This window comes from Fringilla coelebs (assembly GCF_963513975.1).
Source record: "Fringilla coelebs genome assembly, chromosome: 5".
In the NCBI taxonomy this organism is placed as follows: domain Eukaryota; kingdom Metazoa; phylum Chordata; class Aves; order Passeriformes; family Fringillidae; genus Fringilla; species Fringilla coelebs.
In genome coordinates, this window is record NC_140033.1 from 178,808 (window position 1) to 198,882 (window position 20,075).

The window sequence follows — 20,075 nt, forward strand, 5'->3', positions numbered from 1 at the left end:
CAGTACAGCCCAGTACAAAGCCGTACAGCCCAGTACAAACCAGTACAGCCCAGTACAGCCCAGTACAAAGCCGTACAGCCCAGTACAAACCAGTACAGGCCAGTACAAACCAGTACAGTGCAGGCCAATATGATCCAGTACAGCCCAGTAAAACATGGGCAGGGGGCTCAGCCCACCCAATCCCCTTGTTCCTCCCCTGGCCCGTCTCTGAGCCCTCCAGCCCCATCTCTGCCCCAGAGCTGGACAGAGCCCAGGGTGCCCCAGGGACGGCACCCCACACACACTCCCCAGGGGCACAACGTCCCCTAGATGTGTCCCCCTCCCCCTGACTGAGCTCTCCCTTCCCTGAGGGTCCCCAGTGCCTCAGTGAGGTCCCTGCACTGGCCTTTATAGGCGCCCCCAGCCCGGGGGGGCCCCTGTAATCCCCCCCTAAGCAGCTTCTGCTCATCCTTCCTGTTCCCCAGGGGTGCCCCAGGCTGGGGGAGGGAACAAGGGGGGAGGGAGGGCGGAACTGCTGGGAGTCTTCTGGGGCTCGAGTCCCAGCAGCACACCCCCAAAGTGAACCCCCCCATCAATGACCCCCCGGCACTGCATCCCAGAAATGAATACCCCCTCTCAGACACCCCACCTCAAGCAGTGCCCCCCCAGTCTTCCCCCCCACCCCCTGATACCCCCAGACTCCCCCCACCTCACTTGGGGTCTCCCCAGCACAGGGATCCCCCAAGCACAGAACAGGGGACAATCGCTTGAGGGGGGAGACACTGGGGGGGGCACCCAGGGGAGCTGGGGTGGGGGGTAGCGGGTGAGCTCATGAGGGAAACCCCAACTTCTTCCCAAGGCATCCAGGGCTGGGCCATCCTGAGGGAGTAGGATCAAGGCTGGAGACACCTGGGGATACCTGGGGACACCTGGTCATTCTGGGGGTGACCAGGACAGAGCTTGGGGACTCCTGGGGCACACTAAGGACCCCGATGGGATCAGGACTAGGTTGGGGACCTCTGGCCGTAGTGGTGGGACCAAGACTGGGGCTTGGGAACACCTGGGGACACCTGAACACCTCAGGAGGAGCAGGACCAAGCTTGGAGACCCCTGGGGACCTTCCCCATACCCAGATGTTGGGGGGAGCCCTTCTGCCCCCCCAAATCCTCCAGAGCACCGGCAATCGGCTCAACCCGGCTCAGGGGGCCGATTAGGGGCTGAGCCTGGTTTAGCCCACCCTAATCCCCAAGTTTGGCCAGGCTGAGCCCTGATCCCCCCTAAGCAGCTTTGGGGGCGCAGGGTATATCAGGGGGGTGGGCGCCCCCCCCCGCCACCGCCGCCATGGACGAGGAAGAGTTCTACCTGTTCAAGAACCAGTCGTCGGTGGGGCCCTGGGATGGGCCCCAGTACCACATCGCGCCCATGTGGGCCTTCTACCTGCAGACCATCTTCATGGGCCTGGTGTTCGTGGCGGGCACCCCCCTGAACGCCATCGTCCTCATCGTCACCATCAAGTACAAGAAGCTGCGGCAGCCGCTCAACTACATCCTGGTGAACATCTCCGTCAGCGGCCTCATGTGCTGCGTCTTCTGCATCTTCACCGTCTTCGTCGCCAGCTCCCAGGGATACTTTGTCTTCGGGAAGCACATGTGTGCCTTTGAGGGCTTTGCGGGGGCCACCGGAGGTAGGAGGGGACCGTGGGGGCACCCAGGCTGCTGCGGCCACAGACGATGGAGTGACCACTGGGGGCTACTGGGGCCAGAGGGAGCCACAGCGGTCTCCTGGGGCTGTGGGAGTTGGGGTGACCACCATGGTCTGGTAGGGCTCAAGGTATCGTTGGCCACCACATTCTGCTAAGGCTTTAGGTGTTGGAGTGAGCACCACGGGCTGCTGGGGTGCAGGCATTGGAGTGACCTTCTGGACCTTTAGGAGTTGACCACTGTAGGAACACTATAGGCGTTGGGGTGACCAGTGGGGTCTGGTGGAGCTGGAAGTGGGGGTGCCCATCGTGTTCTTCCGGGATTGGGGAAGTTGGGGTGATCATTGTGGTCTGGTGGGGCTGAAGGTGGCAAAATGGGTAAGGGCCATGGGTAGGGTTGAGCCCCGTGATCTGCTGTGGCTGGAGGGGCTGGGGTGACCACTGAGGCCTGAAGGGAGGAGTGATCACTGCATTCTGCTGGAGTCGTGGGACTTGGGGTGACCCGGGGGGGCTACGGGAGTGCCGGTGACCCCCTCGCCCTGGTGGCCATGGGCAGTTGTGTGAGGCCAGTGGTGGCCTTGTTCCCCCAGGGCTGGTGACAGGGTGGTCCTTGGCCTTCCTGGCCTTCGAGCGCTACATCGTCATCTGCAAACCCTTCGGCAACTTCCGCTTCAACTCCCGCCACGCGCTGCTGGTGGTGGCGGCCACCTGGATCATCGGCGTCGGCGTCGCCATCCCGCCCTTCTTCGGCTGGAGCAGGTGGGACACAGGGGGCTTGGGGGGCAGGGGACGGAACAGAGTGGCGAGTGGGGGGTCGTGGGGGAGCCGTGGGGGTGCCAGGTGAGTGCTTGAGGCACTCCAGACGTGCCGCGGGGTGCTGTGGGGACACCGGGGGGTGCCCCATGGTGCAGAGCGCGGGCTGAGCACGGGTCTGCAGGTACATCCCCGAGGGGCTGCAGTGCTCCTGCGGCCCTGACTGGTACACGGTGGGCACCAAGTACAAGAGCGAGTACTACACCTGGTTCCTCTTCATCTTCTGCTTCATCGTCCCCCTCTCCCTCATCATCTTCTCCTACTCCCAGCTGCTCAGCGCTCTGCGGGCCGTGAGTCCCGGGGGCATGGGGGGCACAGGGGGCACGGGGAGCATTGGGGTCAGGCACACCTATGGCTGAGAGCGAGAGATGGAGAGGGGCTGGGGGGCAGGAGGGAGGGAGGGAGAGAACAGGGATGGAGAGATGGAGAACTGACTGTGAGCAGGGAGGGAGGGCAGGATGGGGAGCAGGAGGAAGGGAGAGGTGACTGGAGGGATGAAGGGATGCAGGAAGGGAGGGGAGGTTACTTGGACAGAAGGTTGGGCAGGAGCACAGGCAGGAGGGCAGACAGGAGCATGGGCAGGGGTCAGGGGGCTGCACAGGGGACGGGCAGGGGTCAGGAGCCTGGGCAGGGGCCGGCAGCCCGGGCAGGCCCAAGGTGTCCCTGTCCCTGGCGCAGGTGGCGGCGCAGCAGCAGGAGTCGGCCACGACGCAGAAGGCGGAGCGGGAGGTGTCGCGCATGGTCGTGGTGATGGTGGGCTCCTTCTGCATGTGCTACGTGCCCTACGCGGCGCTGGCCATGTACATGGTGAACAACCGCGAGCACGGCATCGACCTGCGCCTCGTCACCATCCCTGCCTTCTTCTCCAAGAGCTCCTGCGTCTACAACCCCATCATCTACTGCTTCATGAACAAACAGGTGACATCAGCGACACTGGGACACACGCAGAGACACGGGGAGGGGGACGCCCAGGGACACCTGGTGATGGGGGCGTCCAGGGTTGCCCAAGGATATCTGAGGACCTGGGACACTCAGGGAGACCCAGGCACGGGGAACACCCAGGGATACCCGTGTGAGGGGACACCTCAGGACATTCGGACAAGGGGACGACATTGGCAAGGGGGACACAGAGAAGATGGAGACACCCCAGGACATTGGGGCAGTGGGGACATGCAGGGGTGCCCAAGGACACCCGGGGATGGCGCATCCAGGAACACTTGCACGCCTGGGGGTACCATGACCCCAGGGACAGGAGATGAGGCCACTGAGGCATCTGAGGGTGTGAGGACAGTGCCAGGGCCGGACACAGGTGTGGTGGGACCCCCAGGCTGAGCTGTCCCCTCTCCTGTGACCCCGTGTCACCTGTGTCCCCGCAGTTCCGCGCGTGCATCATGGAGACGGTGTGCGGGCGGCCCATGTCTGACGACTCCGAGGTGTCCAGCTCGGCCCAGCGCACCGAGGTCTCCTCCGTGTCCTCCAGCCAGGTCGGCCCCAGCTGAGGGGCTCCGGCACCGCCCCAGCCCCCGGGACCCCCGGCTGCCCCCCAGCTACCCCCCAGCTGCCCCTGCCGTGGGGCCGGCTCTGCCCTGGGGGCCGGGGGCCCCGGCCAGCCTAGGATGTAGCGCGGTGGGACAATAAACCATGGCCGCAGTCTGAGCGCAACGGGGACCCGCTGAGCACCCGGGACCTGTGGGACAGGGCACCCAGGCATGGGCATCCAGGGGCAGCCATGCCCCGCAGCAGGGCGGCAATGGGGGAGCTGGGGCTGGCTGTGCCGCACGGTGGGATGGGATGGAGGCCTTGGCAGAGCTGTGCCCCATGGCTGGGTGGGATGGGGGTCCCAGGGGTGGCTGTGCCCCACGGCAGGGACAGAGGGTGGGTCCCAGAGGAAACTGTGCCCCACTGTGGGGCAGGATGGCTCCCCCAGAGGTGGCTGTGCTCCACGGTGGTGCCACAGTGCTCCCTTGTCCCCCTTTAGGCCTCACACACAGGGAGGGCAGGGAGGTGGGATGGTGCCACCCATCTCCATCTGTGGGGCTGGGGTGGGACCTAAGGGCCCCCATCCACGGGGCTGGGGCTGGGCCCCCCCTCTGTGGGGTGAGGGTGGGAATGAGCCCCCCCATCCATGGGGCTGGATTCCCTCTGTGGGGCTGAGTCCCCCAGGCCCCAGGGGCAGAACTCCCACAGGCCTCGTGTGTCCCCACATCCCCAGCCAGTTCCCCCCTCCCCAAACCCTTCTGGCTCAGACCAAGGGGGCTCTCCCAGATCCTGGTTTAGGGGAAAACAGGGAACTGGGGTCCGTCCCCCTCGGCCCATCGGGGGTGAACACTTTTATTGAGTTCCAACCGATCCGGATCCCTTCAATCAGCCCGAGGAGAAAACCGAGGAATAAACCCGGAGGAGGTGAAAAATCCGTGTTTGGAGTTGTCACAGGGGCCCAAATCCTCGCGGATGAGAGCCAGGGGATGTTAGAAGAGGGGCTGCTGCAGGGCTGGCTGGCTACACCAGAGGCTTTCCCAGGATTCCAAAAATCACTTCCGCTGTCCCAAATCGTCCCTGGTGTCCCAAAGTAAACCAACCACTCCCAGATCACCCTCAGCATTCCCAGATTCCCAAGCCCTGCATAGGGCCATATTCCCAACCCACTTACCACTGGATTTAGGGAGGGGAGGAAAAGGAACAGGAGGAGGAGGAGGAGATGGGAGGATCCGGTCAGCCCTTGGAAACCTTTGGGAAAGGATTTAAGAGAAAACCTGGGAATTTGGAGATGGCCGGGCCCGATTCCACGCAGCTCTGGTGGCTGCAGGGGGACAAACAACACAGAAGAGAGAAAACCTTGGGAATTGTCCCAGAGCGGGGTGGGATGAGGCCCTCCCCCAGGGGTTTGGGGGATTCAAGGCACTTGGAGCAGGGCTGGGGGAGGGGTCTTGCCCAGATCCCACGGGGCAGCGACAGGGGAGGAGGGTCCAACCTCCCTGGGGTCACCTCCGGGTCACCCCCTGGGTCCTGCTGCTGCTCTGACAGTTTTTGGGGTTTTCAATGTTCACATTTCATTCCAATTTCGCATCAGTGTTTCCATTTAATCCAATTTCACTTATTTGGTTCCAATTCCATTTCAATTTCAATTTTCAACTTTGATTTCAATGTTTAATTCCAATTCCATTTTTAATTCAAATTTCAGCCCAATTCAAATTCCGATTTTAATTTCAATTTCAACTTTAATTCCAATTCCAATTCTAATTTTTATTCCAACTGCAATTCCAATCCCAATCCCTCTGTGAATTTCCCACTCCCCCCCAGGCCCCTGGGCCCCGCAGCCCCGGGCAGCCCCGTCGCTGCCCCCGCGCCAGGGGAGCTGTTCCCACACGTGGTAAAACCAAAACATACAAAAATAACCCAAAAGTCGTTAAAATCCGGGGAAAACCCACAACGAGACGAGCCCCAGGTGCCGGGGAGTGTGGCTTTCCCGAGCCCCGTCCCCGGGAGCCGGGATGGGGTGTCTCCGCGGAGAAGCGGCCTGGGCCAGGGCCAGGGACAGAGCCCACGAGCGGGTGCCAGGTGGAGCCTAGAACTCGTCGTGCCGCACCAGCGCCTCCCCGAAGTCCGTGGCCTGGCTGCCCACGAACAGGTCTGACTTGTCCACGATCTCCTCGCGCGTCAGCTTCCCGTCCTGCAGGGAACGCCACATCCCGCTGTTTCCCCGTCCTGCTATTGCTCACTCCTCCATCCCGCTCCCCACATCCCCCCAGAGCTGCTGGCCCACCTTGTCCTGGTCAGACTCGTAGACGAGGTGCCGGGCCTCAGCCTCGGCGTGGTCGTAGTCCGAGGGCAGGATCCAATCCTTGGTCTCCTCCTTGTCCATCTTCCCATCCCTGTTCTTGTCCCGGAACTCCACAAACTGCTCCCGCTCTGTCTTCACCCACTCAGGCTCATCAGCATCACCATCCTGGCTGTACATGTCACCTGGGGGGACAGCAGGATCGGCATCAGCCCCACGGCCCTGTCCCTACCCCAAGGACTGACCCAAAGCCTTGAGTTCCCTAAATCCATCCCCAAAACCCCAAAGCACCACCTGGGTCACGATTTCACCCCAAAATCCTCGGTGGAGGCCTAGGGGCAGGTGGAAGTTGAGAGCAAGAAGAACATTCTGTGAGGGGGAGGACTGGGAAGGACACGGTGGCAGTGGTTCCCACGGGACGGGGACACTGAGGGGACAGGGACAGACATGGAGCAGCAGCAGCAGCGTCTCACCGATGTACTCCTCCAGGTCAATGAAACCATCGCCGTTCTTGTCAATGTCCTCCATGGTTTCCTGCAAGAAGGTGCCAGCGTGAGCCGGGCCTGAGGCAATTCCTGCCCCTCAGTGACCACCCGCCACCAGAGCTTCCCGAAGTGCCTCTGCGCTGGCCCCACCTGCACAACGATGTCCTTCATGTAGTCATACTCCTCCGGGTGCAGGAAGGCCGTGAACTCCTCCTTGGTGGCGGCCAGGTCCCCGTCCTTGTCGGCCATCTTGAAGCGCCGCTCGTCCCGCACCATCATCTGTTTGTAGTTGAAGCCATCGTCAGGGTCCGGATCGTCTGCGGAGCACAGGGAGCGCCCGGGTCAGCGCCGGCAGGGCGAGCACCCGGAACCACCAACACCGCCTCAGCACGACTCACGCTGTCAGTTCAACCACAGCTCAACCTCCTCTACTGAACCTCAACTTCCTCCCAACTTCAACCTCAAGACAGCTTCAATCGCCTCAACCCAACCTCAACCTTCACCCCAACCCAACCTCAACCTCCTGAACATAACCTTCTCACGCTCAACTTCCTCAATGCAACCTCAACATCCTCCACCCAACCTCAAACTCTCCTCCCTCTCAGCACAACCTCCTGATGCTTTGCCAGCAAAAGCTCAATTGCAGCCACCCCTTCTCTCCCATGCCCACTCCCAGGAGGAGGAGGAGGAGGAGCTGCACAAGCCCTGGGATCATGACATTCCCAGGGAGAGGCCCCAAAAGACAGGCCTTGGGGGCTTTGGCCGGCACGGCCAGAGGCTCAGCGTGCACTATTTTGGGAGGGGAATGTGAAAGGGGATCTCACTCGCTGCTGGCAGCGGCAGGGCAGCAGGCATGGCCGGGTGGGACCGCGGGGCACGCGTGGCGGCTTGGCACGGCCCTGCCAGCAGCAGCACAGGAGTTAGGGACACAGCGTGTCTGCCAGCCCTGGAGAACGCGGATCCTGGGGACACTGCCACGCTCTGCCACGCCCCGTCTAACAAGGAGGTCCCAAAGCCCCCGTGTCCCTGCTCTGTTACCTGGGACAAAAGGCACGCTTTGGGGAGCCCTGGATTAAGGGGCTCGGGATTAAGGAGCTCTGGAGCATGCATTAAATACCCAAAGATTTTGACTTTAAGGCAGCTCTAGGGCAGAATGAACTCCAAATTCCCCATTCTGTTGCCAAGGTTTTGCCTTGAGAAGCAGCATAGCCCCGAACAAGAAAACCTTCAGGACCAGTGCCATTAATAGATAATTCTTAATAGCTGTTGGGCTAATTAATGGGTTTGATGGGGGAGTGGTGGCAGGGCAGATGGGTTAAAAAGGGTTAAACCCTCCCAAAGCCCCCAAAGTTACTTCTTGCCTTGGTCCCTGGGCTGGGAGAGGTTTGGGGGAGCAGACAGAGTTGGGGGTTTGCTCAGAGTATGGCAGCAAAGCCAGAAACTCAACCCAACATATTGTGCCTGGTTTTGGATCCCACCATGGGATTGAAGAATTAACAAAAAAAGAGAAGTGATGATGATGATAATATTCTGATTTTGAAGAGAGTTTCAAAGGAATTTCCAGTCTCAGATGAAGCTCTTGGACATTTATCACTTGATATTCCCTGCTTCCCAGGACTCCCCCCAGCAGAACCCCACACTGCTCCATGACACTTCTGGGGGCCACCCAGTGACTCATCCTGGTGTGTAATTAATTAATTAATAAAACCACTCCCAACACCTTTTGCTGACAAAACACCACATTCTGGACCCTGCAGAGCAGCCGAGGGCAATGCCTGGCCCCACGGGTCAACACTCAGGAGGCACTTCCAGAGGCATTCCAGCCCCACTCTGCCAGGGAGGGGAGCGAGGAGAAGGCAGGGGAACATTTTAGCAGCAAGGAGCTGTGGAAAAGTAATTCCCGCCGAGAGGAGCCAGAGCCAGAGCCAGAGGCAGGATCCTCCCGGCACTCCGTAAGGACACAAGTATGTGGGAGCAGCAGGAGTGGAGGCTGCCCTGGGGCCTGCCAAGGGCACACAGCCTCGGCACCGCTGCCGCTCTGGAACCGGCCGTGCCGGGGGCTGGGCACTCCCCACACACTGCCAGGCTGCGGGGGAACCGCTCCTCCAGCTCATCAAGGGCTCTCTCCTGAATGCTCACACCTTTCCCTATCGACACCTGCAGCTCCGAAAGGCCACCCCAGACTTCTCGAACAGTGCTCAAACTCTTCCCAGGACCTCTCTGCTCCTTCCAGGCTGGATTTACACAGGCAGATTAGCTCAGAGCCCAGAAACCCACGGCAAAGGGAGGTTTGGGAGGTGCTGCCCCAGCCCAGCCGTGTCACAGGGCCTTCCCTGGCCATCAGCACAGCAAATCCAGATCCTCCCCGATCCCAAGGGAGATGGATGAGCCTCCTGTGCAATGGCTCCCCCTCTGCACATCCCGCGGAGCAGTTTGACTATTTTTGGCAATATTTAGGAAATTAGAGTGGATTCGACACTCCCGAGCTGCAGCTCCTCCACCCGGGCCAGTCCGCAGTGCTGGAGGCCAGAGCTGGCACAGGGCTAAGGTTTTAACCCCCAAAGAGCTGCTGCTTCCCTCACTCCCAGGGATGTCTGAAGCCATGCCACACTGCTGGCCCAGCACCTGTCCCAAAATCCCCTCCCTGGACAAGGGAAAGCAACTGAAATCTCTGCTAGTGGTTTTTTGGGTTTAGGGACACAATGGACACACCAAGGTGGCTCCACAGCCGTGGATCAGTGGGTTCCACCTGCAGGTCCCGAATTCCCCCACAAGCCAGGAATTTCAAGGGCTGGAAACCTCCATTCCCACATGTCATCCATCCCAAAATCACCTGGATTCAGCCCAGAGCTGCATTAGTCACCAGGGACATTAATAATGCCCAAGTGTGGCTGCAGAGGGGAAAAGGAGGGTGTAGGGTGTGTAAATTTTCCGTTGGGGAGATTTCCATGTATTTTGGGTTCTTTTCCTTGGATTTCTCTTTGCTAATGCCACCAGAAGGTCAATTTGTAGAGTTTTAGAGGTTTTAAAGTGTAACATCTGCTCCAGCTGGCCCCACGTATACCAAGGCCACATCCTACATCATATTCCTGTGCTTACCCCAGGGGACAAATCCATCTCATGTCAGCCAAGTGCCAGCCCAGCACCACTCCACACTCTCAACCACAACTTCCTCTGGGCCTCCCTAATCCAGGCCCCAAACTCCCCCTCCACCACAACCCCATCTGGATCTGCGTCCATCCCATCAACCATCACTCCACGAGCCCATCCCAATCCCTGACCACCCACTGACCACTGTGCCACCAGCCCATCCCAATCCCTGACCACCCACTGACCACTGTGCCACCAGCCCATCCCAATCCCTGACCACCCACTGACCACTGTGCCACCAGCCCATCCCAATCCCTGACCACCCACTGACCACTGTGCCACCAGCCCATCCCAATCCCTGACCACCCACTGACCACTGTGCCACCAGCCCATCCCAACCCCTGACCACCCACTGACCACTGTGCCACCAGCCCATCCCAATCCCTGACCACTGTGCCACCAGCCCATCCCAATCCCTGACCACTGTGCCACCAGCCCATCCCAATCCCTGACCACTGTGCCACCAGCCCATCCCGATCCACCTCCACCCCACTGATCCTCGGTGACCGAAAGCAGAGCAGGATGTCCCAACTGCTGGCTCCAGGAAGGGGCCATGCCAAGAGCCAGGACCTACCCAGGATATATCCATAGGTGGCATTTTTATACTCCTCCCAGGAAACAAGCCCGTCCTCATTGAGGTCATGGCCCTTCCACTGGCGCTCCACATCCTCGTAAATCCAGCGCTTTTGGGCAAACTTGATCCAGGCCTTCAGCTCCTCCACTGTCACAAACCCATCTCCATCCTCATCTATTTTCCCTACAATCTTCCTGTGGGAAACAGAGAGAAATGCAGCAAAAGTTAAAAAAGAAGAGAGGTTAGCAGCAAGGGAATGGGAAGGGGCAGGGGGGGAAGTTGAGGTCATTAGAGAATTTGGGAATTCAACCATTTGGAGAGTTTATCCTTAAAACCAATGCACGGTTCAGCTGCCAAAACTTTGGCTCAAACATGAAAATCCCTGCCTTGGCCACTTTTGGACCACTCAGGTTTTGGTTTCTTCAGAAATTATGAGTTTTAAGGGAAAAACTTCCTTTTAAGCCTCTGGGAAAGACCCATCCATGTGTCCTTCGACCAAGATGGTGCAGGTGATGAGTACAGACCCATATTTATATTAAAAACGGGAATATTGGCTCTGCCTCTCCTGGTGATGGCAGGAGAAAGTTTGAGGTGGTTATGGAATTTGCAAATTCAACCATTTGAAAAGTTTATCAGGGTTAGCTACCAAAAAGAAAGGTCAGCTGCCAAAACTCTGCTTTGGACACAGAAAACACTGGCTCAGACATGGAAATCACCAGCTTGGCCACTCTCACACCACTCAGGTTTTGGTTCCTTCAGGAATTACAAGTTTTAGGGGAAAACCTTCCCTGTTAAACCTTAGGAAAGCTCCATCTGCACATCCTCCCGCCTCACCGGTGCTGGGCCAGGAGCACGGACGCACATTTCTGCTGAACCCGGGGAGTTTGGGGCAGTTTGCGGGAGCCGCCCAAGCCCAGCGGAGCAGAGCAGCCCTGCAGCAGCGCGGTGCGGGCCGGTCCCGCCCGCCGCCCGGGGCAGACACCGGAGCCGCAGCCCCGGGGCCGCGTGCCTCCGTTATTTTTAGCAGCAGCTGTAGGAAAGGCCGGCAGGAATGCAGGATCCAGGGGCAGATGGAGCCGGGGGGTGGGGGCTGCTTGATCCGCAGCGCTCGCTCCCCGGAGCGCTCCCGGCTCCGCGCGGGGCAGGTTTTGGGCTCCTCGGATGAAAATCAGGGATAACGGCCCCAAAACCCTTTGTCTGGTGAAGCTGAAGGATCCTGGTTTTTTCCCTCCAACATGAAGGATTAACGGAAAACAGGCCAGGAATCCTGAGCTCCAGCCCAGGTATTTGAGGAATTTTAGAAGACAGGTGGAAAACGCGGAATTTTAAATTTAAGATCGCCGCTAGGACTATTAATTCCAAAAATATTGACGCAAAGGGAAAACCAGGCACCGGAGCCACCCATGCTCACACCCAGATTTCCGTGTTTCAGAATTGCCTTGGTCTAGGAAAACCAGGAATTCCTCTGTGGCACAAAGGATGTTCCTGGCAATAAGAAGCTGGAGAGAGACTGGAAGAACAAGAGGAAAATGTGGAATTTAGTTCTGACAGTGAGAGGCCAGAGCAGGGGCAGTGGGCACGGCTTGGAGACCTGAGTGATTTTACAGAGAAATATATAAAATAAATATGTAAATATAAAAAATAGCTCATCAATAGTGCCCAAATTTATGCAGAAATATGTGAAATATTATAGAAATATTTCAGAATTTTATATATCAATGCGGAAAGTGTCCCTTCTGATATTTCTGATCAAAAACAGAAATATGCAAAATGTCACATAAACATTCAGAATTTTCCATGCAAATATATAAGAAATCAATATTATAAAATTTTGCATAGAATTATGTAAAGTATCACATGGATATTAAACATTTTTCCATGTAAATATATAAGCCATAAATAAATCTGCAAATCCTTCCTATTTCAGGGAAAAAATTCCGTGCTTCCCTCTCCCAAGAAGGTACACCACCGGCAAGGGGATTTATTAGGGAAAATCCCTGGAACGGAGGACCAGAGCTGGCAGGGGTTGATGCCCAGGCAGTTTTTCCAGGGCAGTTTCTAAGGGGTTAATGAGGGAACAGCTTCCCAGGGAAGCCAAACCCTCTCCAGCCCAGAGCTGAGTGCTCAGGAAGCTCCCAAGCCTCCTCCCCACCCTGCTCCGGGGGCTGGCACCAGCTGCTCGCGGCTGCTTTCCCAGGGCAGCAACCACCAAAGCCTTCCACTCTGCCAAAGGCCCGTCCTGCCCCCGGCGAGGGCGGGCAGCAGATGTTGGGGCGGGCGGCAGCTGCTCGCTGTTCCCATGCCCGCTCCAAACGCTCCAAAGGACCGGCCCTGCTCCGGACACACCGACCGACCCGGGCAGGCAGCGGGCAGCGCTCCGAAGCCGGCCCCAGGGCAGGAGCGGAGCGAGCCCAGGCGGAGCTCTCGCAGGAAACGCGGCCCTTGCTGCAGCACAGCCCCGCTGGGGCACAGAGCTCACAGAGCCGGACCGGGAGAGGGGGACGTCGGAGCCCCTCGGCTCGGGATGGCCGGAGCCGGCCCCGGGCTGTTTGTGCGCAGCGCGGTAAATCCCCATGGAAAGGCGTTCCGGGTAACTCGGCAGAACAATGGGATTGAGCCGTGACGAGCTCTGGGATCGCAGCCCTGGCATCGGCAGAGGCCGGGGGAGGCCCAGCTCCCCTCGGATCTGACGGAGCTCCAGGGGAATCGAGGCACTCCCTCTGATCGTGCCAGGAGGCAAAAAAGGAGGCAGAAAGCCTCATGGATCCTATAATTTGGAACTTATGGAGCGACCAGGGCCTGGCTCCAAGGGATCAAGGGATCTTCCAATTTAAATTGTCCCTGGAGGAAGGAAATTCCCTCCAGCCATGGAGTGCTGGGGGAGAGGCCAGCACCTCCTTCCCACTGGGGGCCTGGATGATCCATAGGGATGGATGGAACCTGGCACCCCCTGCCCTGCACATCCCGCTGTGGGAATTGGCTCACTCTGGAAGTGTCCCCAGCACCCACCTGTGGTCAAGCTTTTCTTTCCCATTGGGGAGCACCATTAAAAAACAGCCCAAAATTCACCATGGGCTGTGGTAGGTGCTGCTCCAGCAGCAGCAAGGTTGGGATGCTTAGCTGAAAAAATCAAGTCTGACTGAAAAAGGAGAGATCCAGGTGGAATCTTGGGAAGCGATTCCTGGCTGGGAGGGTGGGCAGGCCCAGGCACAGATGCCCAGAGCAGCTGGGGCTGCCCCTGGATCCCTGGCAGTGCCCAAGGCCAGGCTGGACACTGGGGCTGGAGCAGCCTGGGACAGTGGGAGGTGTCCCTGCCATGGCAGGGGTGGCACTGGAGGGGCTCTGAGGTCCCTTCCCACACAAACCATTCCATGAAAACCCAGCCAAAGGCACCCAGTTCCAAGGTGACTGGAGCCCAGCATCCTGAGACATGTCCCGAGCTCCCTGGGGAGCCTCCATGCCCCAGGCCCCCCACCCTGCTGGAGGCTGCAGGTCCCAGGTTTGAGCCACCCTGAGCCCCAGAACAACTGCAGCAGCAGCTGCTGCAGGGGCACCCGGCCCGGGCGGCTCCCGGAACAATCCCAGGCCAGATCCCAGGGGAGGAACGGCCGGATCCCAGGGCAGGCACGGCCATCCTGATCTGAGGGGAGGCACGGCCATCCTGGGGTCCCAGTGGAGACACTGGAGGGGGAATCTCCATACAGGCTCTGGTTTCCCAACTCCCAACCAACTTCCAGCTGAGAAATACCAGTGATCCCATGGGCTCCAGAGGCACACAGAGAACAGGGAGTGAGCACAGCACCGTTCAGAACTCCCCTGTCTGCTCTGAAGTTTTAGGGAATGCCAGGCACAGGAAATGGCTCCGGGTGACTTTTTGGGGAATTCCTAGGCCAGGAGCAGGGCCTCCCGCAGGGGGAGCGTGCCCACGTGGCTGAATTTCCTCTCGGGGCAGGGGTGGGGATGCTGTCCTTACCCCAGGCGCTCCTTGCTCTCCTCCGGGGTGAGCTGGTCGAAGCTCTTGGCCTCGTCGGCGCCCAAGAAGGCGTCGTGGTCGTAGTCGAAGCTCTGGGCGTCGTCGTGCTCGCGGGCGCTGAGCGGGGCCTCCCGCACCACGCGCTCCTTGCGCTCCGTGGGCTTGGCCGAGCCGCACAGCGCCCACACGCCCAGGCACAGCAGGAGCCGCGGGAACCGCATCGTGCCGGCCTGCGGGGACAGGGACAGCGCCGTGGGACAGGGACCGGGGACAGGGACAGCGCCGGGGGACAGGGACACTGCAGGGGGACAGGGACAGCGCCGTGGGACAGGGACCGGGGGACAGGGACAGCGCCGGGGGACAGGGACACTGCGGGGGGACAGGGACAGCGCCGTGGGACAGGGACACTGCGGGGGGACAGGGACAGCGCCGTGGGACAGGGACCGGGGACAGGGACAGCGCCGGGGGACAGGGACACTGCGGGGGGACAGGGACAGCGCTGGGGGACAGGGACAGCGCCGGGGGACAGGGACACTGCGGGGGGACAGGGACAGCGCTGGGGGACAGGGACAGCGCCGGGGGACAGGGACACTGCGGGGGGACAGGGACAGCGCTGGGGGACAGGGACAGCGCCGGGGGACAGGGACCGGGGGACAGGGACAGCGCCGGGGGACAGGGACAGCGCTGGGGGACAGGGACCGGGGGACAGGGACAGCGCCGGGGGACAGGGACACTGCAGGGGGACAGGGACACTGCAGGGGGACAGGGACCGGGGGACAGGGACAGCACCGGGGGACAGGGACACTGCAGGGGGACAGGGACTGGGGGACAGGGACACCGCTGTGGGACAGGGACACTGCAGGGGGACAGGGACACTGCCATGGGACAGGGACTGGGGGACAGGGACCGGGGGACAGGGACAGCGCCGGGGGACAGGGACACTGCAGGGGGACAGGGACCGGGGACAGCGCCGGGGGACAGAGACACCGCTGTGGGACAGGGACACTGCAGGGGGACAGGGACGCTGCCATGGGACAGGGACAGCGCCGTGGGGCAGGGACACCGCCGTGGGACAGGGACACTGCCGTGGGACAGGGACACCGCAGTGGGACAGGGACACCGCCGTGGGACAGGGACACCATGATGGGACAGGGACCACAGGACATGGATATCACTGTGGGACAGGGACACTGCAGGGGGACAGGGACAGCGCCGTGGGACAGGGACACTGCAGGGGGACAGGGACACTGCTGTGGGACAGGGACACCGTCAGGGACAGGGACACTGCCGTGGGACAGGGACACCGTCGGGGACAGGGACACCGTCGGGGACAGGGACACCGCTGTGGGACAGGGACACCGCCGTGGGCACCAGGCAGCACCAGGGCCAGAACAGGGAGGGACAGGACTAGGGCGTGTTGTCGAGGAAAAATAGGGATTAGGGCAGGTTGTTTGGGAAGAACAGGGTTTAGGGCCAGCTATCTTGGAAAAATTGGGGATTAGGGCAAATTATCTGGGAGAAATGGGGATTAGGGCATGGTATTGGGGAAAAAACAGATTAATAATAGTACAGATTATGGGAGCAAAAATGATTAATTAATCCAGATGATCTGGATGAAATGATAAATATGGATTGTCTAGGCAAAGACGATAATTTAATGCAGATTGTCTGGGAAAAATGGGGAATTACTGCACGTTATTTGGGAAAATGAAGAATTAGTGCAGATTTGTGTGGGCACAAATGACTAATAAATGCAAATTATGGGGGAAAATTATGAATATTCTCAGGTCAAATTGATTAACTGATCCTAATTATCAGGGCACTGTAATGAACTGATATGGGTTATCCGGGCAAAAGTGATTCACTGACACGGATTATCAGGGCACAGGCATTCATTAACACAGATTATCTGGGCACAGTACCTAATTAACACAGCTTATCGGGGCACAGGGATTAATTAACCCGGATTATCGGGCACGGGGAATTTCCAGCCCCCATCCACGTGGGCAATGTCCCGTTTCCCCAGAGCTGCTCCCGACCCCATCCCAGAGCCCCTCGGAGCGGCAGCTGGGCTGGGAAGGGATCCAGGGGTGGGGAAAGGGGTCCTGGCAGGAAGGAAGGGAGGAAGGAAGTGGATCCAGATGGGAGGAATGAAGGACGTGCACACCCCCCCGGCTCTCCCCCAGACCCCATCCCCCCGCACTGGGACCCGCCTGGCCAAACCACCCAAATGTGCCTGGGATCCATGGCGGCTCTGGAAGGATGCCAGAGGCTCATCCCTTCAGATCCCAGCAGGAACTCAGGTGTTCCCCGTGCTCCTCACTGAGATCCCATCTTAGATCCAGGTATTCCCCATCCGCATCTCTAAATTTCAGTCCAGGTATTCATCATCCTGGTGTATTTAGCCTTAAAATTTAATCAAGATATTTCTGATTTTTAACCCTTTCACTCTAAAGTTAATCCAGATATTCACCATCCAGAGCTCTTAAATGCAAGTCTAATTCAATATAGTCCTCATCCCTATTGCTTTAACCTAAATTTAAACCCAAGATATTCCCCATCCTTATATTTACATCCAGGTCTTCCCCATCCAGAGCTCTTAAACATAAATGTAAACCCAAGAATTGCCATTCCTTATCTCTTTAAGTCTGTGGTTTAAAATCCAGGTATTCCCCTTTAGCCTGAACCTCAGCCATTTAACCTGAACTCACACCAAGGAGTTCTACCCTAGGAGTGACCCAGAAATGACCAGGAGAGACCTGGGACTGGTCCCACATCAAACCAAGGCTGTGGTGGCAGGACGTGGGGGAAAGGACGTGGAAAAGCCCCTTCCTTCCTTTTTTTGAATGAGGATTTATCAGACCACTCAGGAAATCCACAAGCTTCAATTCCTTGGAAGTGGGGGAGGAGGGGGCATGGTGAGGGGATTTGGGTTACAAAGAGAAAAGGTCACTTTTTTAGTGTTTCTGGGGAGGAGAAACCTTCCAGGGGGGAAAGCCAGTGCCAGGTTTATGTGGAGCTCTGGGTATCCCTGTCCCCAGGAGCTGACTCCTGCTCCCCCTGGGCACATCCCGGCAGCCAGGGCCTGCCCAGCTCCGTGCTGATCCCAGGATCAGCCCAGCCTGGAGCACAGAGTGACCTGGATTTTATCTGCCAGTGTCCACACAGAGCCCGGAGGCACTTGGAAGTGATCAAAGAGGGACAATCCCAGCTCCAGCCGGATCCAGGCAGTGCTGGGTGCCAGGAAAGGTGCTCAGAGACACCGAAACCCACAAACCCACGGTTATCCATAAACAATGCTCCAGAAAAACCCAGCAGCACCAGCAGCTCCTGCTGACCAAGGGATGTGCCCTGGACTCCCTGTGGCAATCCCACCCTGAGGGAGAGCAGAGCCCCTCTCCTCCCACATAAAGGGTCTCTGGGTGAGCTGCAGGGAAGTCGGGAGCAAGAACCAGTGGTGGGGGTCAGAATGGGGGCCCAGACCCCCAGCTGGGGAGGAACTCAGGATTCCAGCGGGGCTAGGTGGGATACTGATGGAGGACATTGAGATTCCATGGATATTGATGGAGAAACTTGGGATTTCAGGTGGGTTTGATGGGCTGTCGATGGAGGAACTTGGGATGCCAGGTGGGTTTGCTGTAATATTGATGGCAAAACCCAGAATTCCCATTGGGTTTGCTAGGATACTGACAGAGGAATTCTGCAGAGGATCCTGCCCTCGGCTTGTAACTGTGGTGACATTTAGAGGAAACTGATGGGAAGAAGCCCCTCATATTTCCCGTGTGGGAGGCCAACAGGATCCCATAAAACCCCCCACAGGCAACACAATTTGTTCGGGTTTGGGAATCAGCCTGTTTTGGCTTTTCACGGGATGGATCCCATTGGAGCAAACAGGGAACAATTAACTGGGACCCCAGGGTGCCACCCAGGGGGCACGGCGAGGGCGAGGGGAATTCCGGCCCTGAGAAGGATATATGGATGTTGGGGAGACACCGGGAGCCAAAACCAATCCCGGAGCAGAAGCGGGCTGGTCCTGCCCCAAACCAGCCCCAGCGTTTTGGGGTCACCGAGGGCTGCGGGAGAGGAGCACGGCCTTCGGGGGCACCTCCTCGGCCCAGAGCCCCCGCGCAGGGCAGCACCGAGGGTCCCACAGCCCGTTATCCCGGTGTCCCGGGGGTCCTACAGCCCGTCATCCCGGGGGTCTCGCATCCACTTATCCGGGGGTCCCACAGCCCGTTATCCCCACGGATAACGCCGGAGGAGGCGATGGATTCCCGCGGGCCGGTCCCGCCCTGGTCGCGAGATGCGGACGGGGCTCCGTCCCCAGGACCGGCGGTCCCGACCGGCCCGGCCCAGCCCACCCGCCCTGGGCCCGGTCACGGGCGGCCCTGGGACTCGGCACCGCGCAGCGGGACGGGCCGCAGGAGTCGCGGACGCGGCGGCGCCGCCGCTCCCGCCCGTTCCCATGGAGACCGGGCCCGGCGCTGCCGCCGCCGCGTTACCGCCACACCGCAGCGGCCCCGCAGAGTGGCTCCCGCCGCTTCCCTAAGCCCCCGGCCCCGGCCGCGGTGCCCATCCCGGTCCCTTCCCGTCCCTCACCGTCCCCACCGCCGCCGCCGCTGCCGCCGCCGCTCCGCGCACCGGAAGTCGGCGCAGCGCCACGCCGCACGGCCCCCCGCGCGCCCTCCCCGCCCACCAATCACGGGCAGGCCACGCCTCCTCCTCCCCGCCGATGCGCGTCCCGATTGGTCTCTTCTGCCGCCACTCCGCCCCTCTGCCCGCCCCCGCCTCGCGCCCCGCCCCCCGCTCCCTCCTCCGGCCTCGCTCCCTCCGGCCCCGCCCACCCCACCGGGGACGCGGGCGGTAATTGGCTGGAAAGCGCCACGTCCTCAGGCGCGCGCCGGCCGCTGGCCCCGCCCACCGGGGGCCCCGCGCCGGACTGCGCACGCGCACATGGGAAAGGCAGAGTCACGTGTGCGGGAAAGGCGGGAAAGCCGAGGCGGGGCTGGGGCGGTGGGGGCGAGTGTGCACCTCGGTCACCCCCCGGTCACCCCCCGGTCACCCCCCGGGCACCCCCCGGACACCTCCTGGGGACCTCCTGGTTAGTGCCTGGCCACTGCTTGATCATTCCTGGGCACCTCTTAGTCAGTGCCTGGCCGCTGCTTGATCATTCCTGGTCACCACCTGGTCAGTGCCTGGTCAGCCCTGGTCACCCCTGGTCAGTGCCTGATCACCCCTGGTCACCCCCTGGTCACCACCTGGTCAGTGCCTGGTCAGCCCTGGTCACCACCTGGTCAGTGCCTGGTCAGCCCTGGTCACTCCTGGTCCCCCCTGGTCTCTGGTCACTCCTAGCCTTTCCCAGCTGGTCAGTGTGGCCCAGCAGAGGGCCGGGCTGCTGTGGAGCCGCAGACTCAGTTACAGGTGCTCACTCAGAGACCCCCTGAGCTGGACCTGCAGGAGTCACTGATCCAGCTACCGGCCCTACACTGACCCCGCTGTGCAGGGAAATCCCGCTGTGCAAAGCACAGAGCAGTCACAGAGGGGACAGAGCAGTCACAGAGGACACAGAGCAGTCCTGCAGCTTTGCTCGAGTGAAGGCAGAGTGTCCAGCAGGGCACAGTCCA

The 20,075-nt window shown here is 59.9% G+C and overlaps 2 protein-coding genes across 2 annotated transcripts; one reads left to right on the top strand and one right to left on the bottom strand.

Annotated features, from left to right (window-relative positions):
• Nucleotides 1–1,320: 1,320 nt before the first annotated feature.
• OPN1SW (opsin 1, short wave sensitive) lies at nt 1,321–3,990 on the top strand (the record flags this gene model as incomplete). Its single annotated transcript, XM_084205666.1, has 5 exons — nt 1,321–1,663; nt 2,269–2,437; nt 2,616–2,781; nt 3,170–3,409; nt 3,868–3,990. The coding sequence occupies 5 exons, from the start codon at nt 1,321–1,323 to the stop codon at nt 3,988–3,990; spliced, it is 1,041 nt and encodes a 346-aa protein (XP_084061792.1).
• An 810-nt stretch (nt 3,991–4,800) lies between these two features.
• CALU (calumenin) lies at nt 4,801–19,141 on the bottom strand. Its single transcript, XM_084205391.1, has 7 exons — nt 19,051–19,141; nt 14,452–14,681; nt 10,479–10,672; nt 6,905–7,071; nt 6,743–6,803; nt 6,255–6,454; nt 4,801–6,161 (listed from the first exon to the last, which is right to left on the bottom strand). Exons 2-7 carry the CDS (start codon nt 14,670–14,672, stop codon nt 6,057–6,059), a joined length of 948 nt encoding a protein of 315 aa, XP_084061517.1. The 5' UTR covers nt 14,673–14,681; nt 19,051–19,141; the 3' UTR covers nt 4,801–6,056.
• Between the last annotated feature and the right edge of the window lie 934 nt (nt 19,142–20,075).